Genomic DNA, 21,788 nt, shown 5'->3' with positions numbered 1-21,788 from the left:
ATGTCGACAGCTCGGTAGCTAATAGTAATTACTTGTAACTTTCTGACAAGTAATCTACTCACTCTCAAGGTAACCTAAACATAATCAATTTTTTTCTAAGGCAATGTTAGAACAATTGAAAAACATTACTTCCATGTATTAGATGGGCAAAGGGCGCTGTGCTGAGCTGTGAAATGTCTGACACAAGCACAATTCACAGTTCCCACCAAACGCTGGAGTAAATGCATGCGGGTCGTTTCTGACCCATGTGTGTAAACTTGATGTAGAATTACAAAAGCTGTGCTTGTTCATAACTTAAGAAAGGAAAAATAAAAATGATGATTTGTGCTAAACAAAAACAAGATATTTAGTGCATATTTGGAAAAGTAAATGACAAAATGAATTTATTTCAAAAGTATATCATAGAAACACTCAGCCATACATGAAATAACCTGGAAAATGAATGCAGGTTGTTTTTGACCCATGTTGTGCATTAGAAGGGTAGTGATACAAAAAGGGCTTTTATTCAAAAAGTAAGAAAGGAAAAAATAAAATAAGGATGTATGATGATCAAAAACAAGTTAATTGAGGAATACCTTGAATACTGAATGATGGAATTAATTTATTGCAAAGATATAGAAGATAAAAACTCATCCGGGTCACTTTTGACCCATGTTTTGCATCAAAGGGTTAATTCTGTGCTGGAAAAAAGCGAACGTTTGGAACTCTAAAATGTTTCGTAATGCTTTGACTCGATAATGTAGAAGTCTCATCTCATCTCATTATCTCTAGCCGCTTTATCCTTCTACAGGGTCGCAGGCAAGCTGGAGCCTATCCCAGCTGACTACGGGCGAAAGGCGGGGTACACCCTGGACAAGTCACCAGGTCATCACAGGGCCGACACATAGACACAGACAACCATTCACACTCACATTCACACCTACTATCAATTTAGAGTCACCAGTTAACCTAACCTGCATGTCTTTGGACTGTGGGGGAAACCGGAGCACCCGGAGGAAACCCACGCGGACACGGGGAGAACATGCAAACTCCACACAGAAAGGCCCTCGCCGGCCCCGGGGCTCGAACCCAGGACCTTCTTGCTGTGAGGCGACAGCGCTAACCACTACACCACCGTGCCGCCCAATGTAGAAGTCATAAAATAGAAATCTATAACAAAGTTTGTGGGCGGCACGGTGGTGTAGTGGTTAGCGCTGTCGCCTCACAGCAAGAAGGTCCTGGGTTCGAGCCCCGGGGCCGGCGAGGGCCTTTCTGTGTGGAGTTTGCATGTTCTCCCCGTGTCCGCGTGGGTTTCCTCCGGGTGCTCTGGTTTCCCCCACAGTCCAAAGACATGCAGGTTAGGTTAACTGGTGACTCTAAATTGACCGTAGGTGTGAATGTGAGTGTGAATGGTTGTCTGTGTCTATGTGTCAGCCCTGTGATGACCTGGCGACTTGTCCAGGGTGTACCCCGCCTCTCGCCCGTAGTCGGCTGGGATAGGCTCCAGCTTGCCTGCGACCCTGTAGAACAGGATAAAGCGGCTAGAGATAATGAGATGAGAGATGAGAACAAAGTTTGTATGAAAAAATAATAAATGGGGGCTAAGACTTTTGCACAGTACTGTAAGAGTAATTGCACACAGGCATACACAACGCACAGTGTCACGATCGTGTCCTCATGGCCCAAAAGTGATCAAACGTGTACGTTCGTGACTACAGCCTAAAATCCTCAAAGCTTTAGAGTAAAGCTTTTCATTCTCTCTTCTCACAGAGACAACATCCTGGTGCTGGACGTCTTCTTTGAGGCTCTGAATTACGAGACCATTGAGCAGAAGAAAGCGTACGAGGTGGCTGGACTGCTAGGTACAAAATGCAGTCGAGATCCGAACGATACACTCTTCCAACCTGTCTCACACTCCTCAGTCTGGTCCTTTGTTCCGGCTTTATTCATTCTGACCATGTTTGCTTCTTTGTAGGGGATATCGGAGGTCAGATGGGGCTGTTCATCGGCGCGAGCATACTGACAATCCTCGAGCTATTTGACTATGCCTATGAGGTCTGTCACAAGCCCTTTTTTCTCTTTCACTTTTTTTTTTGTATTTCAAACAAATTTCTGAAGCTCTTGGAGACTCTCTCTCTCTCTCTCACACACACACACACACACACACACACCCTCAGGGACTTTTTGCACATCCTGAAATAAAAGAAAGGAAAAAAAAAAGAATATCCAAAATATTTCCCTAATATTTGAAAATATAGGCGAAATTATTGTACATATTCACCTATAATACATTCCTTATTCCAATATACAGCAGTAAAAAAAATAGTGTTGCATGTTTTTATAATAGTCTACTCAAGTTTATAATTAATAAATGAATGAGAGCTGAATAAAATATGAGAAGGGTACATAATGTCCCCAAGGCCCAGACGCTTACCCGAAAATCCCACACACTTAACAAGCAGTGGCACACACTCAGACAGCGAAGAACACAAAGATATTCCACACAAATATGTTTTTCATACATATATGCATACGGACACACGTACACATACACACACACACCCTTCACTTATGCGTTCCCTGTGTGCATAGTGCATTAATGTGGGCAGAGAACTTCTGAGACTTTGTCATTTTTCCACGTTCGAGCCCCCTGGCTTTCACAGCTACCATCCCGAATGATTCAGTGGAGGTGTAAGGTATAATAAACATTGTTATAAATCACACACACACACACACACACACACACACACACACACACACACACACACACAAAGTGCAAACCCAGGAGATACCGTAATGTCAAACATTGACATCTTCATGAACTAAACCATTATAAATAACCGATATACAATATTAAACTGTTTATTACCTTTTATTGTTATTGCCCTCGAAAACACTCAGAATAGCAGGTTCCTTGGCTTAAAGGTTATAGATTACATCTGGACCTGGAATGTCCGGACCTGCTAACATGAGTTATCACACTCAGTGCAAATACCAATACTAAAATGTATCTACTACTTCAAACTAAAATGTATATAGGTAGAATTATACGTGCATGGGGAGGCATTTTTTTTTTTCTATTTTATCATTTTTGTTAAAGGTATACCAGACCCAGTTGCAGTTCCCAGTAACAGGGTCAACCAGTGAGATTCCGTGCGGGGGCAAATTATACAAATATACAATATATACAAAAGAAACAGGACATTTCAAACTAAAATGCTTCGTCAGCTGCATATATTCTATTCACAATCACCGGATATAAGCAATCACATGCTCTGATTGGCTACTCTACTACTACGGTAGGATATCAGCTCATATACCGTGAGTAGAGAAAAACAAAATGGCAGAGCACATCAAGTCAGATATTTCACTTTGTTATCAAGTATTTAAAAGAAACAGAAATAACTAAAAGAATATAGCTTCCCCCCACCCTCCCCCATATGTCCTGTTCCACACTCCAGCCCAGTCGGTGGCGCCAAACTGCCAGAAACCCTAAAGAAGAAGAGTGAGTTTGTGCAAATCTTTTGAAATCTCCAATAATATATATTTCTATCCACATTCACTCAATATGAGCAACTGCACACTCTGATTGGCTACTCTACTACTAGGATATCAGCTCATATACCGTGAGTAGAGAAAAACAAAATGGCAGAGCGTGTTGCTGAACTAACCGAGGATGAAATAAAAACTCTACTCGAAAACAAAACCACAAAACATACAAAAAAGCAACAAAATATGGAATAAAAGTACAACCCCAATTCCAAAAAAGTTGGAATGCTGTGCAAACTGTAAATAAATAAGAATGTGATAATTTGCAAATCCTGGAAACCTGATATTTCATTGAAAATAGTACAAAGACAACATATCAGATATTGAAACTGAGAAATATTATTGTTTTTTGAAAAATATATGCTCATTTTGAATTTGATATCAGCAACGCATTTCAAAAGAGCTGGGACGGGGCATGTTTACCACTGTGTTGCATCACCTCTACTTTTAACAACACTCTGTAAACGTTTGGGAACTGAGGAGACCAGTTGATGTAGTTTTGACAGAGAAATGTTGTCCCATTATTGCATGACATACAATTTCAGTTGCTCAACAGTTCAGGGTCTCCTTTGTTGTATTTTGCGCTTCATAATGTGCCAAATGTTTTAAATAGGAGACAGGTCTGGACTGCAGGCAGGCCAGTTTAGCACCCGGACTCTTTTACTATGGAGCCATGTAGTTTTAATATGTGCAGAAAGTGGTTTGGTATTGTCTTGCTGAAAGAAGGAAGGCCTTCCCTGAAAAAGATTTTGTCTGGATGGCAGCATATTTCTCTGAAACATTGTATATATCATTCAGCATTAATGATGCCTTCCCAGATGTACAAGCTACCCATGGCATGTGCATTAATGCCCCCTCATACCATCACAGATGCTGGCTTTTGAACTGTGCGCTGATAAAAAGCCGGATGGTCTCTCTCCTCTTTAGCCTGGATGAGGTGGTGTTCATGGTTTCTAAAAAGAATTTCTACTTTTGATTCATCAGACCTTGACAATGTTTCACTTCGCCTCAGTCCATCGTAAAAGAGCTCAGGGCCAGAGAAGGTGGTGGTGTTTCTGGATATTGTTTATATCTGGTTTTAACTTGCATTTGTGGATGCAGTAATGAAGTGTTTTCACAGACGATGGTTTTCTGAAGTGTTCCTGAGCCCATACAGTGATTTCCAATACAGACACATGTCTGCTTTTAATGCAGTGTCTCCTGAGGGCCTGAAGATCACAGGCATCCAATGCCAGTTTTCAGCCTTGTCTCTTGCATACAGAGATTTCTCCAGATTCTCTGAATCTTTTAATGATATTATGCACCGTAGATGATGTGATCCCCAAATTCTTTGCAATTTAATATTGAGGAATGTTCTTCTTAAATTGTTGCACTGTTTGCCCACACAGTCTTTCACAGAGCGATGAACCCCTCCCCATCTTTACTTCTGAGAGACTCCGCCTCTCTGGGATGCTCTTTTTGTACCCAGTCATGTTACTGACCTGTTGCCAATTAACCAAATTATTATTATTATTATTTAGCATTACACAACTTTTTCAGTCTTTTGTTGCCCCGTCCCAACTTTTCTGAAACATGTTGCTGACATCAAATTCAAAATGAGCAGATATTTTGCAAAAAAAACAATTTAATTTCCAGTTTCAGTGTTTGATTTGTTGCCTTTGTACTATTTTCAATGAAATATAGGGTTTCCATGATTTGCAAATTATCGCATTCTGGTTTTATTTATGTTTTACACAGTGACCCAACTGTTTTGGAATTGGGATTGTATTTGATGGTAAAAACATATCTTTTTTTATTTTTCAAGAATTATTACACTGAGTGCAGAATTATTAGGCAAGTTGTATTTTTGAGGATTAGTTTTATTATTGAACAACAACTGTTCTCAATCAACCAAAAAGTCTCATAAATATCAAAGCTGAATATGTATGGAAGTTAGAGTGGGGCGTTTTTAGTTTTGGCCATTTTAGGAGAATATGTATGCGTTCAGGTAACTTTCACTGTGCAGAATTATTAGGCAACTTAATAAAAACCAAATGTGTAGCCATTTCACTTATTTATTTTCACCAGGTACACTGATATGACAACTCCAGATTTGCAAATAAACATATATCTGACATTCAAACACAAAACAAAAACAAATCAGTGACCAATATAGCCACCCTTCTTCATGAGGACGCTCAAAAGCCTTCCATCCATAGATTCAGTCAATTTCTTTATCTGTTCACGACCAACATTGTGTGCAGCAGCAACCACGGCCTCCCAGACGCTGTTCAGAGAGGTGTACTGTTTTCCCTCTTTGTAGACCTCGCGTTTTATAATGGACCACAGGTTCTCTATGGGGTTTAGGTCAGGTGAACAAGGGGGCCATGTCATTATTTTTTCACCTTTCAGGCCTTTACTGGCTAGCCATGCAGTGGAGTATTTGGACGCATGAGATGGAGCGTTATCCTGCATGAAAATCATGTTCTTCTTGAAAGATGCTGACTTTTTCCTATACCACTGCTTGAAGAAGGTTTCTTTCAGGAACTGGCAGTAGGTCTGGGAGTTGAGTTTGAGTCCATCCTCAACTCGAAAAGGTCCAACAAGCTCGTCTTTGATGATACCAGCCCATAGCAGTACTCCACCTCCACCTTGCTGGCGTCCGAGTCGGAGTGGAGCTCTGTGCCCATTACTGATCCAGCCACAGGCCCATCCATCTGGCCCATCAAGAGTCACTCTCATCTCATCAGACCACAGCACCTTAGAAAAATCAGTCTTAAGATATTTCTTGGCCCAGTCTTGATGTTTTATCTTGTGTGCCTTACTCAGTGGTGGTCGTTTTTCAGCCTTCCTTACCTTGGCCATGTCCCTCAGTACTGCACACCTTGTACTCTTTGACACTCCAGGAATGTTGCACCTCTGGAATATGGCAGAACTGGATGCTAATGGCTGCTTGTTAGCTTCACGCTTGATTTTCCGCAGATCATGTGCAGTTATTTTGCGCCTTTTTTTTCCCACACGCTTCTTTCGACCCTGTTGACTATTTGCAATGAAACGCTTGATTGTTCGGTGATCACGTTTCAACATCTTCGCAATTTCAAGAGTGCTGCATCCGTCTGCAAGACATCTCACAATTTTATACTTTTCAAAGTCTGTCAGATCTCTCTTCTGACCCATTTTGCCAGAGGAAAAGAGGTTGCCTAATAATTATGCACACCTGATATAGGGTGTTGATGTCATTAGACCACACCCCCTCTCATTACACAGATGCACAGCACCTGATATACTTAATTGGTAGTAGGCTTTCAAGCCTAAACAGCTTGGAGTGGGACAACATGCATTAAAAGGATGTTGTGGTCAAAATACTCACTTGCCTAATAATTCTGCACTCAGTGTATTATTATCGCATTTTTCACAAATTGCTCCTGTGATTTCACCGGTTTGTTTGCATTCTAAGCAGAAATGATTTTGTCGGACGTTTTGTAGAAAGTTTTTATTGATCGAATTTGCAAGAAATAAAAATGCTCCGTTTCTCAAAATCCAGTGAATGTGGATAGAATAAAAGAGTTATTCCACTCAATCTCATCATACATGGCTTATAGCCAGCACAGCTATCAGCTCGTGTACAACTCGATTTCATGGAATAACTGTAATATATATAGTTGTTGTTGTTTGTTTGTTTTTTTAAATCAAACTCATATGGAATGTTCCCCAGGTTGGTTTGTATAAAAACTGTCAAGACGGTGGTGCCACCTGTCATATTTCCAATTTTATGGGTGTTTTGAAATTTTTGGGTGACTCATCACATTAAACGCTGATCTTCATAAACTGCTGGAGCGTTTTCACTGAAACTCACCCAGAAGACTCTAAAGACATATTCCAACAAGAGTTGTTCACTAGGTGGCGCCACCTGCCATGGCTGCAGCTACACAGGGGTTATATGCAAGTTCACAAAAATCGCTACTCCTCCTACAGGATTGATCAGATTTCAAACTCGCACACAACAACAGTGGCTGGTATGAGCTCCAGCCTCATTGAGGCTATTTTTTTTTTACATTTTATAACACTCTGATCCATTTTCTCCCCTGCATCAATGGTCAGAAAGATACCAAAAAAATACCATGATGACAAACATCGATCCTATGTTGCTTGCTAAGACTCAGCTCACAACTCGATATGAGCTAACGCCTGGGATGAGTTTCTCCTCCACGTCATTATCAGCGTGAATAACTGAAGGAAGCACTGTCCAAACCGTCTGACATGATCTCACTCTGTCGAGCTTTTTCTTTCTTTTGACCAGACGACTGAACAGAAATGTTTATGCATGCTGTGCGTCCATGTTCCTGTTAAAATTAATAGCAAGAATTGCAGGTGTAGTGTAGTGGAGCTGCCATTTAACCTCACAAGGATCATTAAATAGATCAGAACACAGTGTGCTTTCTTAATCTGAGATCAACAGGTACAGACACGCTTCTATTATCAAGCCTCTGTCTGACTGATGTTGAGTCAGCGTGACTGGTGTGTTTTCGGTGTGCTATAAAGTGTATGTGCACTTGCAGGTGGTGAAGGACAGGATCCTGGATCTGCTGAGTCGAGGCGAAGAGGAAGAGAGTCGAGGGGAAGATGTGGTAATGTAGATTTGCTTCATGTATTAAAGGCAGATTTATGTCTTCTACTTCTGCTGCCGTTTCTATTTGGTGATCATAGTGCATGGTTTACTGAAGCATTTCTGACAGATCCGGATCAGAATTATGATCGCTTATTAGAAATCTACATGATAAAATAAGCCTTGATGTTTATTTAGAAGGCAGCTGCTCTGGGCTTTCCTTCAAAAGTAAATATATTTTGAAGACATAATCAGACAGACGGATGCAAGTGCAGCGTAAACCTTTCAGGCAATAACCAAAAAGTCTGATATAAGGGTCAGAAGTGAGACTTTGCAAGGTTATGAGAGACAGCTCAGAGTTTATCATGGCGTTCTCGTTGCACTCAGGTGTGTATGATTCAAAATCTGCTGACACCAAAGTAACGAGAAGTGGATGGTGAGTCCAGTCACAATAATATGTAGTGTTCTATAAGGTGACCCATAATAATGCAGTTAACCCTGATTATTAGTAGCCTAGATGAGGCATGGAATGATTCACCCAATTCAAGATTCAATTCGATCTACAGTATTGGGTTCACGACCCGATTTTTTCCCACAAAAAATGAATGAAAATTTGATTACCAAAAAAAAGCAACATTTATTTTCTTCATCTCATCTCATCATCTCTAGCCGCTTTATCCTGTTCTACAGGGTCGCAGGCAAGCTGGAGCCTATCCCAGCCGACTACGGGCGAAAGGTGGGGTACACCCTGGACAAGTCGCCAGGTCATCACAGGGCTGACACTTAGACTACATTCAGACTGCACCCTGAAACGACCCATATCCGATTTTTTTGCCCATATGCGACCTGTATCCGATTTGCTATTGACAATCTGAATGACACAGATCCGATTTTTTCACATGCGACCCAGGCTGCTTGGATATGTGGTCCTAATTCCGATGCATATCCGATATTTTCACATGCGACTGCAGTCTGACCGGACAGGTCGCATTCATGCAACCTACACGTCATCAACAAGAGACAAACCTCACTATTCTGCGTTGGCTAATCCCGCCTCTTTGGTGGAAAACAACAACATTTGTACAGTTTTCAGAATTTAAATAGACTTTTATAGAATTGATCAAGCTAATGGTGGATTTGGTAGGGACCTGGATGTTAAACCATCCTGTATTACAAGATTATAAGATTGTTCTGGAAATTTCCAGTAATTTGACACCTTCGGTCTCATTAGTCTGCTGCCCACATTAATCAGATTATTGTGTGAGTTCCGCCACCGCCACAAAAACCACATCGCCAGGTCTCGCCTCATCTCCATGCTTTACTTGCAAACTTGAAGAGTGCGCTTTTTTTTTGTTTACGTATTATGTAGATGTGCTTATTACGTGTCAATTTGCGCATGCGGGACACTTTTGGGTCGTTTTCCGTTCATATTGGAGATCGCATACAAGTCTCATATAATTGGTAATGTGAACGGCCTAACAAAAAAATTGGATTTCACAACAAATCGGATATGGGTCATTTCAGGTTGCAGTCTGAACGTAGTGATAGACACAGACAACCATTCACACTCATATTCACACCTACGGTCAATTTATGCTACGTTCACACTGCAAGGCTTAATGCTCAATTCCAATTTTTTTGTGAAATCCGATTTTTTTGTGAGGTCGTTCACATTAACAAATATATGCGACTTGTATGTGATCCTCAGTATGAACGAAAAGCAACCTAAAAGTGTTCCGCATGCGCATTGCAGGATACGACGACGTCACACGCAGTGAGCATGGCCAGTGTTTACGGAAGTAACCTAAAGTTTCCTGTGTATGACAGTAGCCAGCATGGAGTACCTGGCGATGATGCAGTTGTTGTTGCGACGGAGCCAGAACATGCACAATAGCCTGATGTTAAGGAGGAGGTTGAGAAGGAAGAGGGCAAGGGTTTTGGCTCAGGCGTTCTGCGGAGTAGTGACTGCAACCTCCGTTCAAAGGAACATCAAAGCCATGTTTTTGTAACTTTTTTGAGAGACCCGCCGCCTACTTCAGCGCAGAATAGTGACGTTTGTGGCTTGTTGATGACGTGTAAGTCGGATGAATGCGACCTGGCGGTTCAGACTGAAGTCGCATATGAAAAGAGCGGATAGGAATCAGAATTAGGACCACATATCCAAACGGCCTGGGTCGGATTTGAAAAAATCGGATCTGTGTCGTTCATATTGTCAATAAAAGATCGGATACAGGTCACATATGGGCGAAAAAATCGGATTTGAGTCACTTCAGCCTGCAGTGTGAACGTAGTGTTAGAGTCACCAGTTAACCTAACCTGCATGTCTTTGGACTGTGGGGGAAACCGGAGCACCCGGAGGAAACCCACACGGACAGAACATGCAAACTCCGCACAGAAAGGCCCTCGAACCCAGAACCTTCTTGCTGTGAGACAACAGCGCTAACCACTACACCACCGTGCTGCCCATTTATTTTCTTTTTTTTTTTTTTATCAACTTAAACATTTCTTTTGTTAAAGTCGCACAGGTCGATGTATTAAAAAGATGAATAGTACCCTGTGGAGCTCAAATAACCCCTCAGTACTTGAATCACACGCTCTATTGCGTGCTGCCTCATGCCTGTGAAGGAGAATGAGCTGGAAAAACACGGCGCGCTAATGTTCACACTTGGGTACAGAAACGGCTGAAGTTTATGCTCATTATCCTCATTATAGTATTATAATGAGCGAGGTTGCAACAAACATGGCAGAACCGCCAGAACACAGAAGCGAGCGCTCGAGAGCCTTCAAGCTCACAGGTGCGTTTAGATTTGGAATATTTCAATTCTAACCTGTATAAAAGTTGATGTTTCTCAAAGTGCAAACTCTTTTGTCACTCACCTGTCCCGCAGCATCTTGGCAAAGTTGGCATCAGATGCCGCATTTGTTTTTGCATTTTTTTCAGCCCTCCATTGGGAAAGCTGGCCAGAAATATTTACTCGGTGTGTTTGCCATGTTTTTCCCCCCTCTCTCTTTTCTGGTGCATTTTTCGTCCGACAATGTCAGAAACTTCCTTAAAGTCATTGGTTTTGTCTCAATTTAGGACTCTTCATTCGATCTGGGTGATCCACCATGTTTGCGGCAGCTCCACGGTCACGACCTCTGACCCGCGCACGACTTCACGTGACTTTTCCGAACTGGCTGCTGAGCGAGCAGTTTGTAAACAGACTAACGTGGTTAGGACGCCCCACATTAGGAAATAAAATATATTGAAACAAGACGATGCGTACCAGATATGGGGATGGGTATCAGCTCAAACAATTCAGAAAGGGGAGTGGATTAAATGATTCCTGAACCAGCGCATCAACCTGTGTCGCTTTAAGCTGTTGTTGTTATTATTATATATTGTTATTAATTTTTTTATTAAAATTTTCTTCATAACCAGAAGTAATTATTTACCCACATTTGTAAAGGTTAAAATAAAATATGCATAGCCTATTCACTAAAATGTTCCTTTTATTATAAATGAAAAAACCTAATTTAATAACAAATAGGCCTTCTTAATAAATGTTCATGAACATTTTGTTCTACCTCCATTTGCTTCTCTTTTCTTTACTTTTCGACATTTAGTTAAAAGAGCGCACCGATTCCTCATTAAATCTATTTGTACAGTGAATCACACAACAGCTCTGTCCCATTTTAGATCTGGGTTTTTTGTGTGTGTGTGGTTTCATGGCATTAGTACGGAAGCCGAGAGAGGCCCTTCATATAATCCTTTTTTTTATTCACCTTGTTATCCCGAGATAACGACATAATTAATTCAGGATCTCGAGAAAACAACACAACTAATTCGAGATCTCGAGAAAACAAAACCGTTATTTCGAGATCTCAAGAAAACAAAACCATTATTTCGAGATCTCGAGAAAACAAAACAATTATTCCGTGATCTCGAGTAAACAGCTGAGAAATGGTTCATTCAGGTACGCCAAGAGACTTGTGATATGCTGACTTTGGGGCTATTTCTCATTCTGTATAGACGCAACTTTGGTCATTAGAATGTCTGGAATAATCGATCACCTAATAAGGCAATATTTTGATCAGGGGTTGACACGGAGAGATTGCATTAAGTCTTTTAATAAGGGATCATTTCAAAATTAGTCCGCGGCACCTCCGCAGAAGACTGGCCCGCCTCTCTCTCAAGGCATCGTAAAAAGCCATTTCTGCTCTGTTACATGTCCGCCAATTTCTAAGTCTTCGTTGTCTGACCCACAGGGGGGCGCAGCTCTGCTAGAAATCTCAGCTGTTTTCTCGAGATCATGAAATAATTTTGTTTTTTCGAGATCACGGAATAATTGTCTTGTTTTCTCGAGATCACAGAATAATTGTTTTGTTTTCTCGAGATCTCAAATTAGCTGTGTTGTTTTCTCGACATCCTGAATTAATTATGTCGTTATCTCGGGATAACAAGGTGAATAAAAAAAGATTATATGAAGGGCCTCTCGTGGCTTCCGTACATTAGAGCTGTGTTACTTCCACCGATGGTGAAATCACGTGCCTTCCCACTATTGTGTGTTATTGTGCCCTCTGCTCTTTAAACAATGCAACTACAGCTAGGAAAAACGAAAAACATCACGCAGCTTGATAATAATCGTGATTCATTTTTTTACATTTCAATTCAAATTGTCATAAATTTGTATCGTGATTTATTGTCTCATGATATATTGTTACATGCCGAACCTAGACACTGTTTAAACATTTCAAACCACACCAGGGTTGTGAGTTTTTAATTCCTAGTGCTGGGCCCCTGAGCGAGCCCCTTCCCCCCAATACACTTTGAAAAAAAAATGTCAGCAAAATCTAATAAATGCAAATGTAAAGGGGTGAAATGAATGAAGCGCAATTAATAAGAACTAACAAGTAGAACTTGATTAAAGGCAGCGGCTTCAACAGAGTGATGCTTCCGCTGCCATGTTATCATGTTAGAACAAGATAAATAGTATATTAGGATAAATATGAAGGTGATTATCGGAAATTGCATGCACTGATTGGTTGGTTGAGGGATTCGGACTATTTCTCAATAATCACCTCCTCAAGTGACTCGGCAAAATGGCGATCAATCACTTTATCACCATAAGTGAGGAAGAATTACAAATGATGAAATAAAACACTGTTTCTAAAAGCACTAAAGATGCTACAAAGTTTGGTCTAAAACTATTCAAAGGTAAGGTGGAACTGTGATTTATTTTATCGAGTTCTTAACAAAGGATTTTATTTGAGTCAGCGTAAATAAGTGACACAAGCCTGCACCGCGCCGTTATTATTTCTCATCTCATTATCTCTAGCCGCTTTATCCTGTTCTACAGGGTCGCAGGCAAGCTGGAGCCTATCCCAGCTGACTACGGGCGAAAGGCGGGGTACACCCTGGACAAGTCGCCAGGTCATCACAGGGCTGACACATAGACACAGACAACCATTCACACTCACATTCACACCTACGGTCAATTTAGAGTCACCAGTTAACCTAACCTGCATGTCTTTGGACTGTGGGGGAAACCGGAGCACCCGGAGGAAACCCACGCGGACACGGGGAGAACATGCAAACTCCGCACAGAAAGGCCCTCGCCAGCCACGGGGCTCGAACCCGGACCTTCTTGCTGTGAGGCGACAGCGCTAACCGCTACACCACCGTGCCGCCCCTCATTATTATTTTATTAAATAAATTATTTTTTGATACGATTTTTTAAAAATAATCACACGTGTACTTACACTAAAACAGTTATCCACCTCAGGCTCAGTGACTATCAGTGAATAATAACCTCAACTTCAGCTCGGTTATTATTATTCACCGATATTCACATCACCTGTGGTGAATAATTGTTAAATAACAAGAAAAAGTTCTCGTTATAACATGATCAGTTTGTACATCATAATAATGTGAAAATATCTTGTTAAAATATGAAAAACATCTTGTTACAACAATAAACTGTCAGCAATAGCACTGAAAACATGAGTTCAGAGCAGCCTCCAAACAAACACGGCCGCTCCGGGCTACACTTCCCAAGCACCACAGTGCCCCTCATCTAAGGAATTCTAGGACGTGCACCTGTTTCCCATTTCCCCATTTTCACTTCCCTATATACAGTGATGCTTGAAAGTTTGTGAACCCTTTAGAATTTTCTATATTTCTGCATAAATATGACCTAAACCTTCATCAGATTTTCACACAAGTCCTAAAAGTAGATAAAGAGAACCCAGTTAAACAAATGAGACAAAAATATTCTACTTGGTCATTTATTTATTGAGGAAAATGATCCAATATTACATATCTGTGAGTGGCAAAAGTATGTGAACCTCTAGGATTAGCAGTTAATTTGAAGGTGAAATTAGAGTCAGGTGTTTTCAATCAATGGGACGACAATCAGGTGTGAGTGGGCACCCTGTTTTATTTAAAGAACAGGGATCTATCAAAGTCTGATCTTCACAACACGTTTGTGGAAGTGTATCATGGCACGAACAAAGGAGATTTCTGAGGACCTCAGAAAAAGCATTGTTGATACTCATCAGGCTGGAAAAGGTTACAAAACCATCTCTAAAGAGTTTGGACTCCACCAATCCACAGTCAGACAGATTGTGTACAAATGGAGGAAATTCAAGACCATTGTTACCCTCCCCAGGAGTGGTCAACCAACAAAGATCACTCCAAGAGCAAGGCATGTAATAGTCGGCGAGGTCACAAAGGACCCCAGGGTAACTTCTAAGCAACTGAAGGCCTCTCTCACATTGGCTAATGTTAATGTTCATGAGTCCACCATCAGGAGAACACTGAACAACAATAGTGTGTATGGCAGGGTTGCAAGGAGAAAGCCACTGCTCTCCAAAAAGAACATTGCTGAAAAAGGGATTAAAACTAAAGAAATGGTTAAAAATCTTGGTGTTTTCATTGACAGCGAGCTAAACTTTGACAGTCACATGAAAGCAATCACTAAAATGGCATTTTATCACCTAAAAAACATTTCCGAACTAAGAGGACTTATGTCAAAACATGATCTGGAAAAACTAATACATGCCTTCATCTCTAGTAGGGTTGATTACTGCAATGGCCTTTTCACAGGCCTGCCAAAAAAGACCATCAAACGACTTCAGCTGGTTCAAAATGCAGCGGCTCGGGTTCTCACACGAACAAAAAGAACAGAGCACATTACTCCAATTCTAAGGTCCCTTCACTGGCTTCCAGTAAGCTACAGAATTGACTTTAAAGCATTGCTGCTGGTGTACAAATCTCTAAATGGTACAGGGCCCAATTACCTCTCTGATATGTTGCAGCGGCCGAACCCAATCAGATCTACCAGATCGCAGCAGAAAAATTTACTATTAAAACCAGTTGTTAAAACAAAGTGTGGTGAAGCAGCTTTTAGCTACTATGCAGTACAGCTATGGAACCAACTGCCAGAGGACATTAAAAATGCTCCTGCTGTTGGCAGCTTCAAATCTAGGTTAAAGACCAAGCTGTTTTCAGATGCTTTCTGTTAAATAATTAATATTTTTACATTTTTTATAATCTTTTTCTCTGCATGTTTTAAATTTATTTTAACTTTATTCTATTTTATTCTGCTAGGTTCTTTTTCTCTTTCTCTTTTTCTCCTTTTTCTTTTTGGCATTTTAATATTTTATTTCTACTATTGTTTAATTCTTATTATTTTCTTTTAATTCTTTTAATTCTTTTAATTAATTATTTTAGAATAAAGAAAATTATTTTATGTAATTTTATTTCTCTATTGTTTACTGTTTTTGTTTTTACTTCTGTAAAGCACATTGAACTGCCATTGTGTATGAAATGTGCTATATAAATAAACTTGCCTTGCCTTGCCTTGCCTTGCTGCTCGTCTGCAGTTTGCTAAAGATCATGTGGACAATCCAGAAGGCTATTGGAAAAATGTTTTGTGGACGGATGAGACCAAAATAGAACTGTTTTTTTATGCAGAAATATAGAAAAATTCTAAAGGATTCACAAACTTTCAAGCACCACTGTAAGCCCAACATTCACACATAGTCACCACGAAGTATTGTTCTGTGTCCTGGTGCCTGATCATGCCGAGCCTTCTGACTTCCTGCCTGACTTCTTATGTTTTCAATTTTGTTTACGTTGAATTCTATGATTTCTTGCCTGCCCTCTGACATTCTGTTTGTGTATTGACCGATCCTTGCCCATCCCCAACTACATCTTCAGATTGCGGTACTGATTTTGGTTACCAGTCTGCAATGCACCCGCTCTTCCCTGCGCTTGGATCCTGCACCCTGACCTAAACTTTGACGTTATAACATGATACTGATACAGTGGTGCTTGAAAGTTTGTGAACCCTTTAGAATTTTCTATATTTCTGCATAAATATGACCTAAAACATCATCAGATTTTCACACAAGTCCTAAAAGTAGATAAAGAGAACCCAGTTAAACGAATGAGGCAAAAATATTATACTTGGTCATTTATTTATTGAGGAAAATGATCCAATATTACATATCTGTGAGTGGCAAAAGTATGTGAACCTTTGCTTTCAGTATCTGCTGTGACCCCCTTGTGCAGCAAGAACTGCAACTAAATGTTTGCGGTAACTGTTGATCAGTCCTGCATACCGGCTTGGAGGAATTTTAGCCCATTCCTCCGTACAGAACAGCTTCAACTCTGGGATGTTGGTGGGTTTCCTCACATGAACTGCTCGCTTCAGGTCCTTCCATAACATTTCCATTGGATTAAGGTCAGGACTTTGACTTGGCCATTCCAAAACATTCACTTTATTCTTCTTTAACCATTTTTTGGTAGAACGACTTGTGTGCTTAGGGTCGTTGTCTTGCTGCATGACCCACCTTCTCTTGAGATTCAGTTCATGGACAGATGTCCTGACATTTTCCTTTAGAATTCACTGGTATAATTCAGAATTCATTGTTCCATCAATTATGGCAAGCCGTCCTGGCCCAGATGCAGCAAAACAGGCCCAAACCATGATACTACCACCACCATGTCTCACAGATGGGATAAGGTTCTTATGCTGGAATGCAGTGTTTTCCTTTCTTCAAACATAACACTTCTCATTGAAACCAAAAAGTTCTATTTTGGTCTCATCCATCCACAAAACATTTTTCCAATAGCCTTCTGGCTTGTCCACGTGATCTTTAGCAAACTGCAGATGAGCAGCAATGTTCTTTTTGGAGAGCAGTGGCTTTCTCCTTGTAACCCTGCCATGCACACCATTGTTGTTCAGTGTTCTCCTGATGGTGGACTCATGAACATTAACATTAGCCAATGTGAGAGAGGCCTTCAGTTGCTTAGAAGTTACCCTGGGGTCCTTTGTGACCGCGCCGACTATTACACACCTTGCTCTTGGAGTGATCTTTGTTGGTCGACCACTCCTGGGGAGGGTAACAATGGTCTTGAATTTCCTCCATTTGTACACAATCTGTCTGACTGTGGATTGGTGGAGTCTAAACTCTTTAGAGATGGTTTTGTAACCTTTTCCAGCCTGATGAGCATCAACAACGCTTTTTCTGAGGTCCTCAGAAATCTCCTTTGTTCGTGCCATGATACACTTCCACAAACGTGTGTTGTGAAGATCAGACTTTGATAGATCCCTGTTCTTTAAATAAAACAGGGTGCCCACTCACACCTGATTGTCATCCCATTGATTGAAAACACCTGACTCTAATTTCACCTTCAAATTAACTGCTAATCCTAGAGGTTCACATACTTTTGCCACTCACAGATATGTAATATTGGATCATTTTCCTCAATAAATAAATGACCAAGTATAATATTTTTGTCTCATTTGTTTAACTGGGTTCTCTTTATCTACGTTTAGGACTTGTGTGAAAATCTGATGATGTTTTAGGTCATATTTATGCAGAAATATAGAAAATTCTAAAGGGTTCACCAACTTTCAAGCACCACTGTACATTTTTCTTTTTCTGGTGTGGCACCAGCACCAGCTTCTATGATTTATTAATATAAGAAAATTATACACATTTATTTTATTTACAAGGCCAGTTCCTTACTGTACTTGTACTTGACTATAAAGATACTCTGAAGACATTTGAGCTTTAAAAACCTGCTCTGGAAGCCACTCATGTCCTCAGGTATTTAAAGATGTTTGAAGATGCTAAATTGTTAAGAGCTTCCTTCATAAAGGGATTTTGAATTCAGTGGATGTATTTAAGCATTTATATTTATGTGTGTGTGTGTGTTTTAATATTCTCAGAGCACGTGTGATCCAGTCGTGAATCATTCAGAGACGATCAGCCACACAGTCAGTGTTCCTTTACAGACCACTCTGGGGACGCTGGAGGAGATCGCCTGCTGAGTGCACTTCCCCTCCAGAGCAGCAGGAGGAGACAGCAAATCCTCCTCTCTGCCCCTGCTGCACAGGAACACAGTCTGGGGAAGAGACACGAAATTTTAAATAAAAGTGGAAGGAAAATGATTCATTTTTCCAATTTCGGTGAAACTGCGACATGATCATTCTGTACAAAGCCACAAAGAAACAATGATGGCAGCTTTGCCAGGCAGGACAAGTCCACTGAAATCTCTCACACACTTTATCTCTCTCTCTCACACACACACACACACACACACACACTGACTGTCTTCTCCAAAGTCTTCTCCAAAGCTGAAACTGACACTTACAGACAAGAAGTGAAACTTCACATGAACTTCAGACTAACGTGAGAACGTGAAAATGTGAACTGACACAGGATACGAGTGTGTAAATGCTTCGTCTGTCTGCTCGGCTGCCATTTTCAAGTCCACTGCCAAAACTCGAACAACACCAAGCGAGCGCAGGACAAGGACCTTTGCATGTGTCAGTTTCTCTGGCTGAGCTGCGTTTCTCTCTCGCCGAGAGCCTCATTCCGCTTCCGTTGTGTGTTTCCGTGTCTACGTGCCGTTCGGGATCCGAACCCAACCCACAGCAGCACTCTATCCTTTTCTGCTTTTCACGCACTCCTATCTGATTTCTGTTGCTGTATCAGAAAGCACTCTGGATCTGAGAGATGTCATCACCTCATCATGTGACTGGTTGATAAAGGCATTTCTACCAGCCTTCAAATTTCCTGAAAGAAGGAAAACAAAGGAAGGAAATGGAAAAGTGTGTCATTTAATCAGAGAGATGAAGCCATAATTTCTGTTTATCTTACAGCGAAACGTCTTATCCCATACGTACAGCTCATTAAATCAGATCTTTCTTTGGATCTTGGTCATTTCTGTACATTTTCAACCCTGAAATCGAACCAGAGCAAAGAAGTCAGTCAGGTGCTGTGAGGAACACAAGAGCAAGAGCACAGTCACATACCGGTATGCAGTCTGTTGAAATCAAACCCTAGTGTGTTTACGCTGACAGGAAGTGATTGCCTTTATGGTTCAAGGCTGCCTAGTGCAGTCTGAACACAAGTCATCCCCGATTCAAGTTTAACCCGCGTGCAGAAATTAACAAACGAACAAAAGACGCTTTCATTCATATTTCTTTTGTTTCCCAGTCTGCTTTCAGTTGTAAAGTGAGCTACTATGGTGGTGCGTAAGTGTAAACAAATAACCGACCAAACCAAAAGTGCAACGGCAAATCAGAAAACACATCAAACACAAAACGGCACATTCTGAACCACGACAGAAAAACCACACTGTACATGTAAAGATATCCTGAATAAAGGAAAGGTTGTATTTATTCTAAATTACCGTATATGGACATGAGTGTTTTACTGGGAAGTACGCCATACGAGCGCCATCCGGGACATGGAGAACCAAAACCAGGACATAAATCTCTATATGTCAGTCGTGAGGAAATCAATGAGTTGTTTTGATAAGTTTGAGGACTTTTTGTTTGTGAATGTGTCGATATAATAAAAAGAAAATCACATGTTGGCTTGAAGATATGAAGTTTATCTTCTCGTGTTGAAAAACTCACTTTTTTCATTATGAAATACATCATGGAGCTGAGTGACAGATCCGTATCGTGAAATACCGTGACCGAGGTCTTATTCAAGGCCGAGCCTAAGCTGGTAAATAATATATTTATTTTTTTCTTTACCAAATTCTAACAGTAAACGAGAGCGCCCGAAAGGGAAAACCGAGCCGAGCCGCTGTTTTGAATCCTCATTCACGGCTGTAATGCAAATTGCTTCCTCCTCGGTATACAAGTGCACTTCCATGGCAGGAAAAAAACTACATTTTGCCACCTATGTAGTCCCCTATTTATACAAAATTGAGTCATTCAGGATTCAGCCATGTTTTTGCTCGGCGTTAGCAGCAGTTAGAGGTTTTTAGCTTTCTCCTGAAATGCTTTCTTTTATTTCTTCTTCCTCAGGGTAGTAAAACTCGCTTTCGTTGTGAACACTGTCGTTATCGCTATCCATGCTGTAAAATTAATGCTATTAATGCTGAGAAATGCTGGCAAAAATTTATAAGATTTTTGATAATCTTATAAATAAATCTTATAAAAAAAATATAAATGTTGACAAAAAATGCTACTATGTTTGTTGTTGTTGTGAACGAAATGAGCGAGTCGCCAGAGGTCCATAACTGGGGTCTGTAACTGGGGTCCGTATCGTAGGATACGGACCCGCTCGCCAGCCAATCAGAGTGCAGGATTTGATGGAAACTGGACCATGAAAAAAATAATTAACAGTTATTCCACAAAATCGAGTCATACATGAGCTGATAGCTGACGAGGCGCGTAGTGGCAAGTTGTCTATAATCCATGTACGACAAGATTGACTGGAATAACTGTTTTATTCAATCCACATTCACTGGATTTTGAGAAACAGGGCATTTTTATTTTTTTGCAAATTCGATAAATAAAATCTTTATACAAAATGTCTGATAAAATCATTTCCGCTTAGGCGGAATTCTTAAAAACCTATCAATGGCTGCACGAATTGACTTTAGTGGTGTTGTTTTTTTGGAGAAAATCCCATCTTGCTGTCGTGTCGAGGTATAGAACAGCTTTAGACATTTATTTCATTCTTTCTTGCACATTTCAGTTCTGTAATTTTTAAACTTCTTTGAGCTTTTGAACCAGTCTAAAAAAGTTCAACAAGTTTTTATGCTTAAAGATGAAGAAAGTAAACGAACTGGCGAAATTACAGAAGCAATTTGTGAAAAATCCTATAATAATAATAATAATAATAATAATAATAATAATAATTCTTGAAAAATATGTTTTTACCATCAAATACTTTTATTCCATATTGTGCTGCTTTTGAGAGAGAGAGAGAGAGAGAGAGAGAGAGAGCGCAAGTATAGGACCATGTAACCTATTTCTAGATATATTTGCTCATTTTAATTAAAATAGTCTTATTCTTTTGTCAGATGGTCTTTCATTTTGCATACAGTAAGCTAAATTTAAGCTTGATAAGAATGCAAACAAAATATCTAAAACTGGGCGTAATAATCGTCAGGTTGTTAAAACATTTTAATAAAGAGAGTAGTTGAATTTGCCTATATTCAAGATATCTTTACTTGCAAAAAAAACCAAACACATTTTTGCATTTTTTTCAGTGCAAATATCAGTCACATGCTCGTTGCTGATTGTACATGGCGTACGATGATCACAAGGAAAAAAGTCTCCCTTTTCAATCTTTAGTCTAGTTCAATCTAATTTATCTCGTTTAGTTTTTCATTTCCTCAAATTAATGAATGCAGAGTTGACAGCTTTTCGAA

General features: G+C 40.3%; 1 protein-coding gene across 1 annotated transcript in view; it reads left to right on the top strand.

Annotated features, from left to right (window-relative positions):
- The window catches only part of asic2 (acid-sensing (proton-gated) ion channel 2), a 435,019-nt gene extending 414,566 nt beyond the window's left edge, over positions 1 to 20,453 (top strand). Inside the window, exons 7-10 of the mRNA XM_060902047.1 lie at positions 1,750 to 1,841; positions 1,955 to 2,034; positions 8,067 to 8,135; positions 18,337 to 20,453. Coding sequence (XP_060758030.1) covers positions 1,750 to 1,841; positions 1,955 to 2,034; positions 8,067 to 8,135; positions 18,337 to 18,438 — 343 coding nt within the window. The 3' untranslated portion in view covers positions 18,439 to 20,453. The remainder of the gene's footprint in view (positions 1 to 1,749; positions 1,842 to 1,954; positions 2,035 to 8,066; positions 8,136 to 18,336) is intronic.
- Positions 20,454 to 21,788: the final 1,335 nt, after the last annotated feature.

This window comes from Neoarius graeffei, chromosome 20 (assembly GCF_027579695.1).
Source record: "Neoarius graeffei isolate fNeoGra1 chromosome 20, fNeoGra1.pri, whole genome shotgun sequence".
Lineage (NCBI taxonomy): Eukaryota > Metazoa > Chordata > Actinopteri > Siluriformes > Ariidae > Neoarius > Neoarius graeffei.
This window is presented reverse-complemented; position numbering and strand designations above follow the sequence as displayed.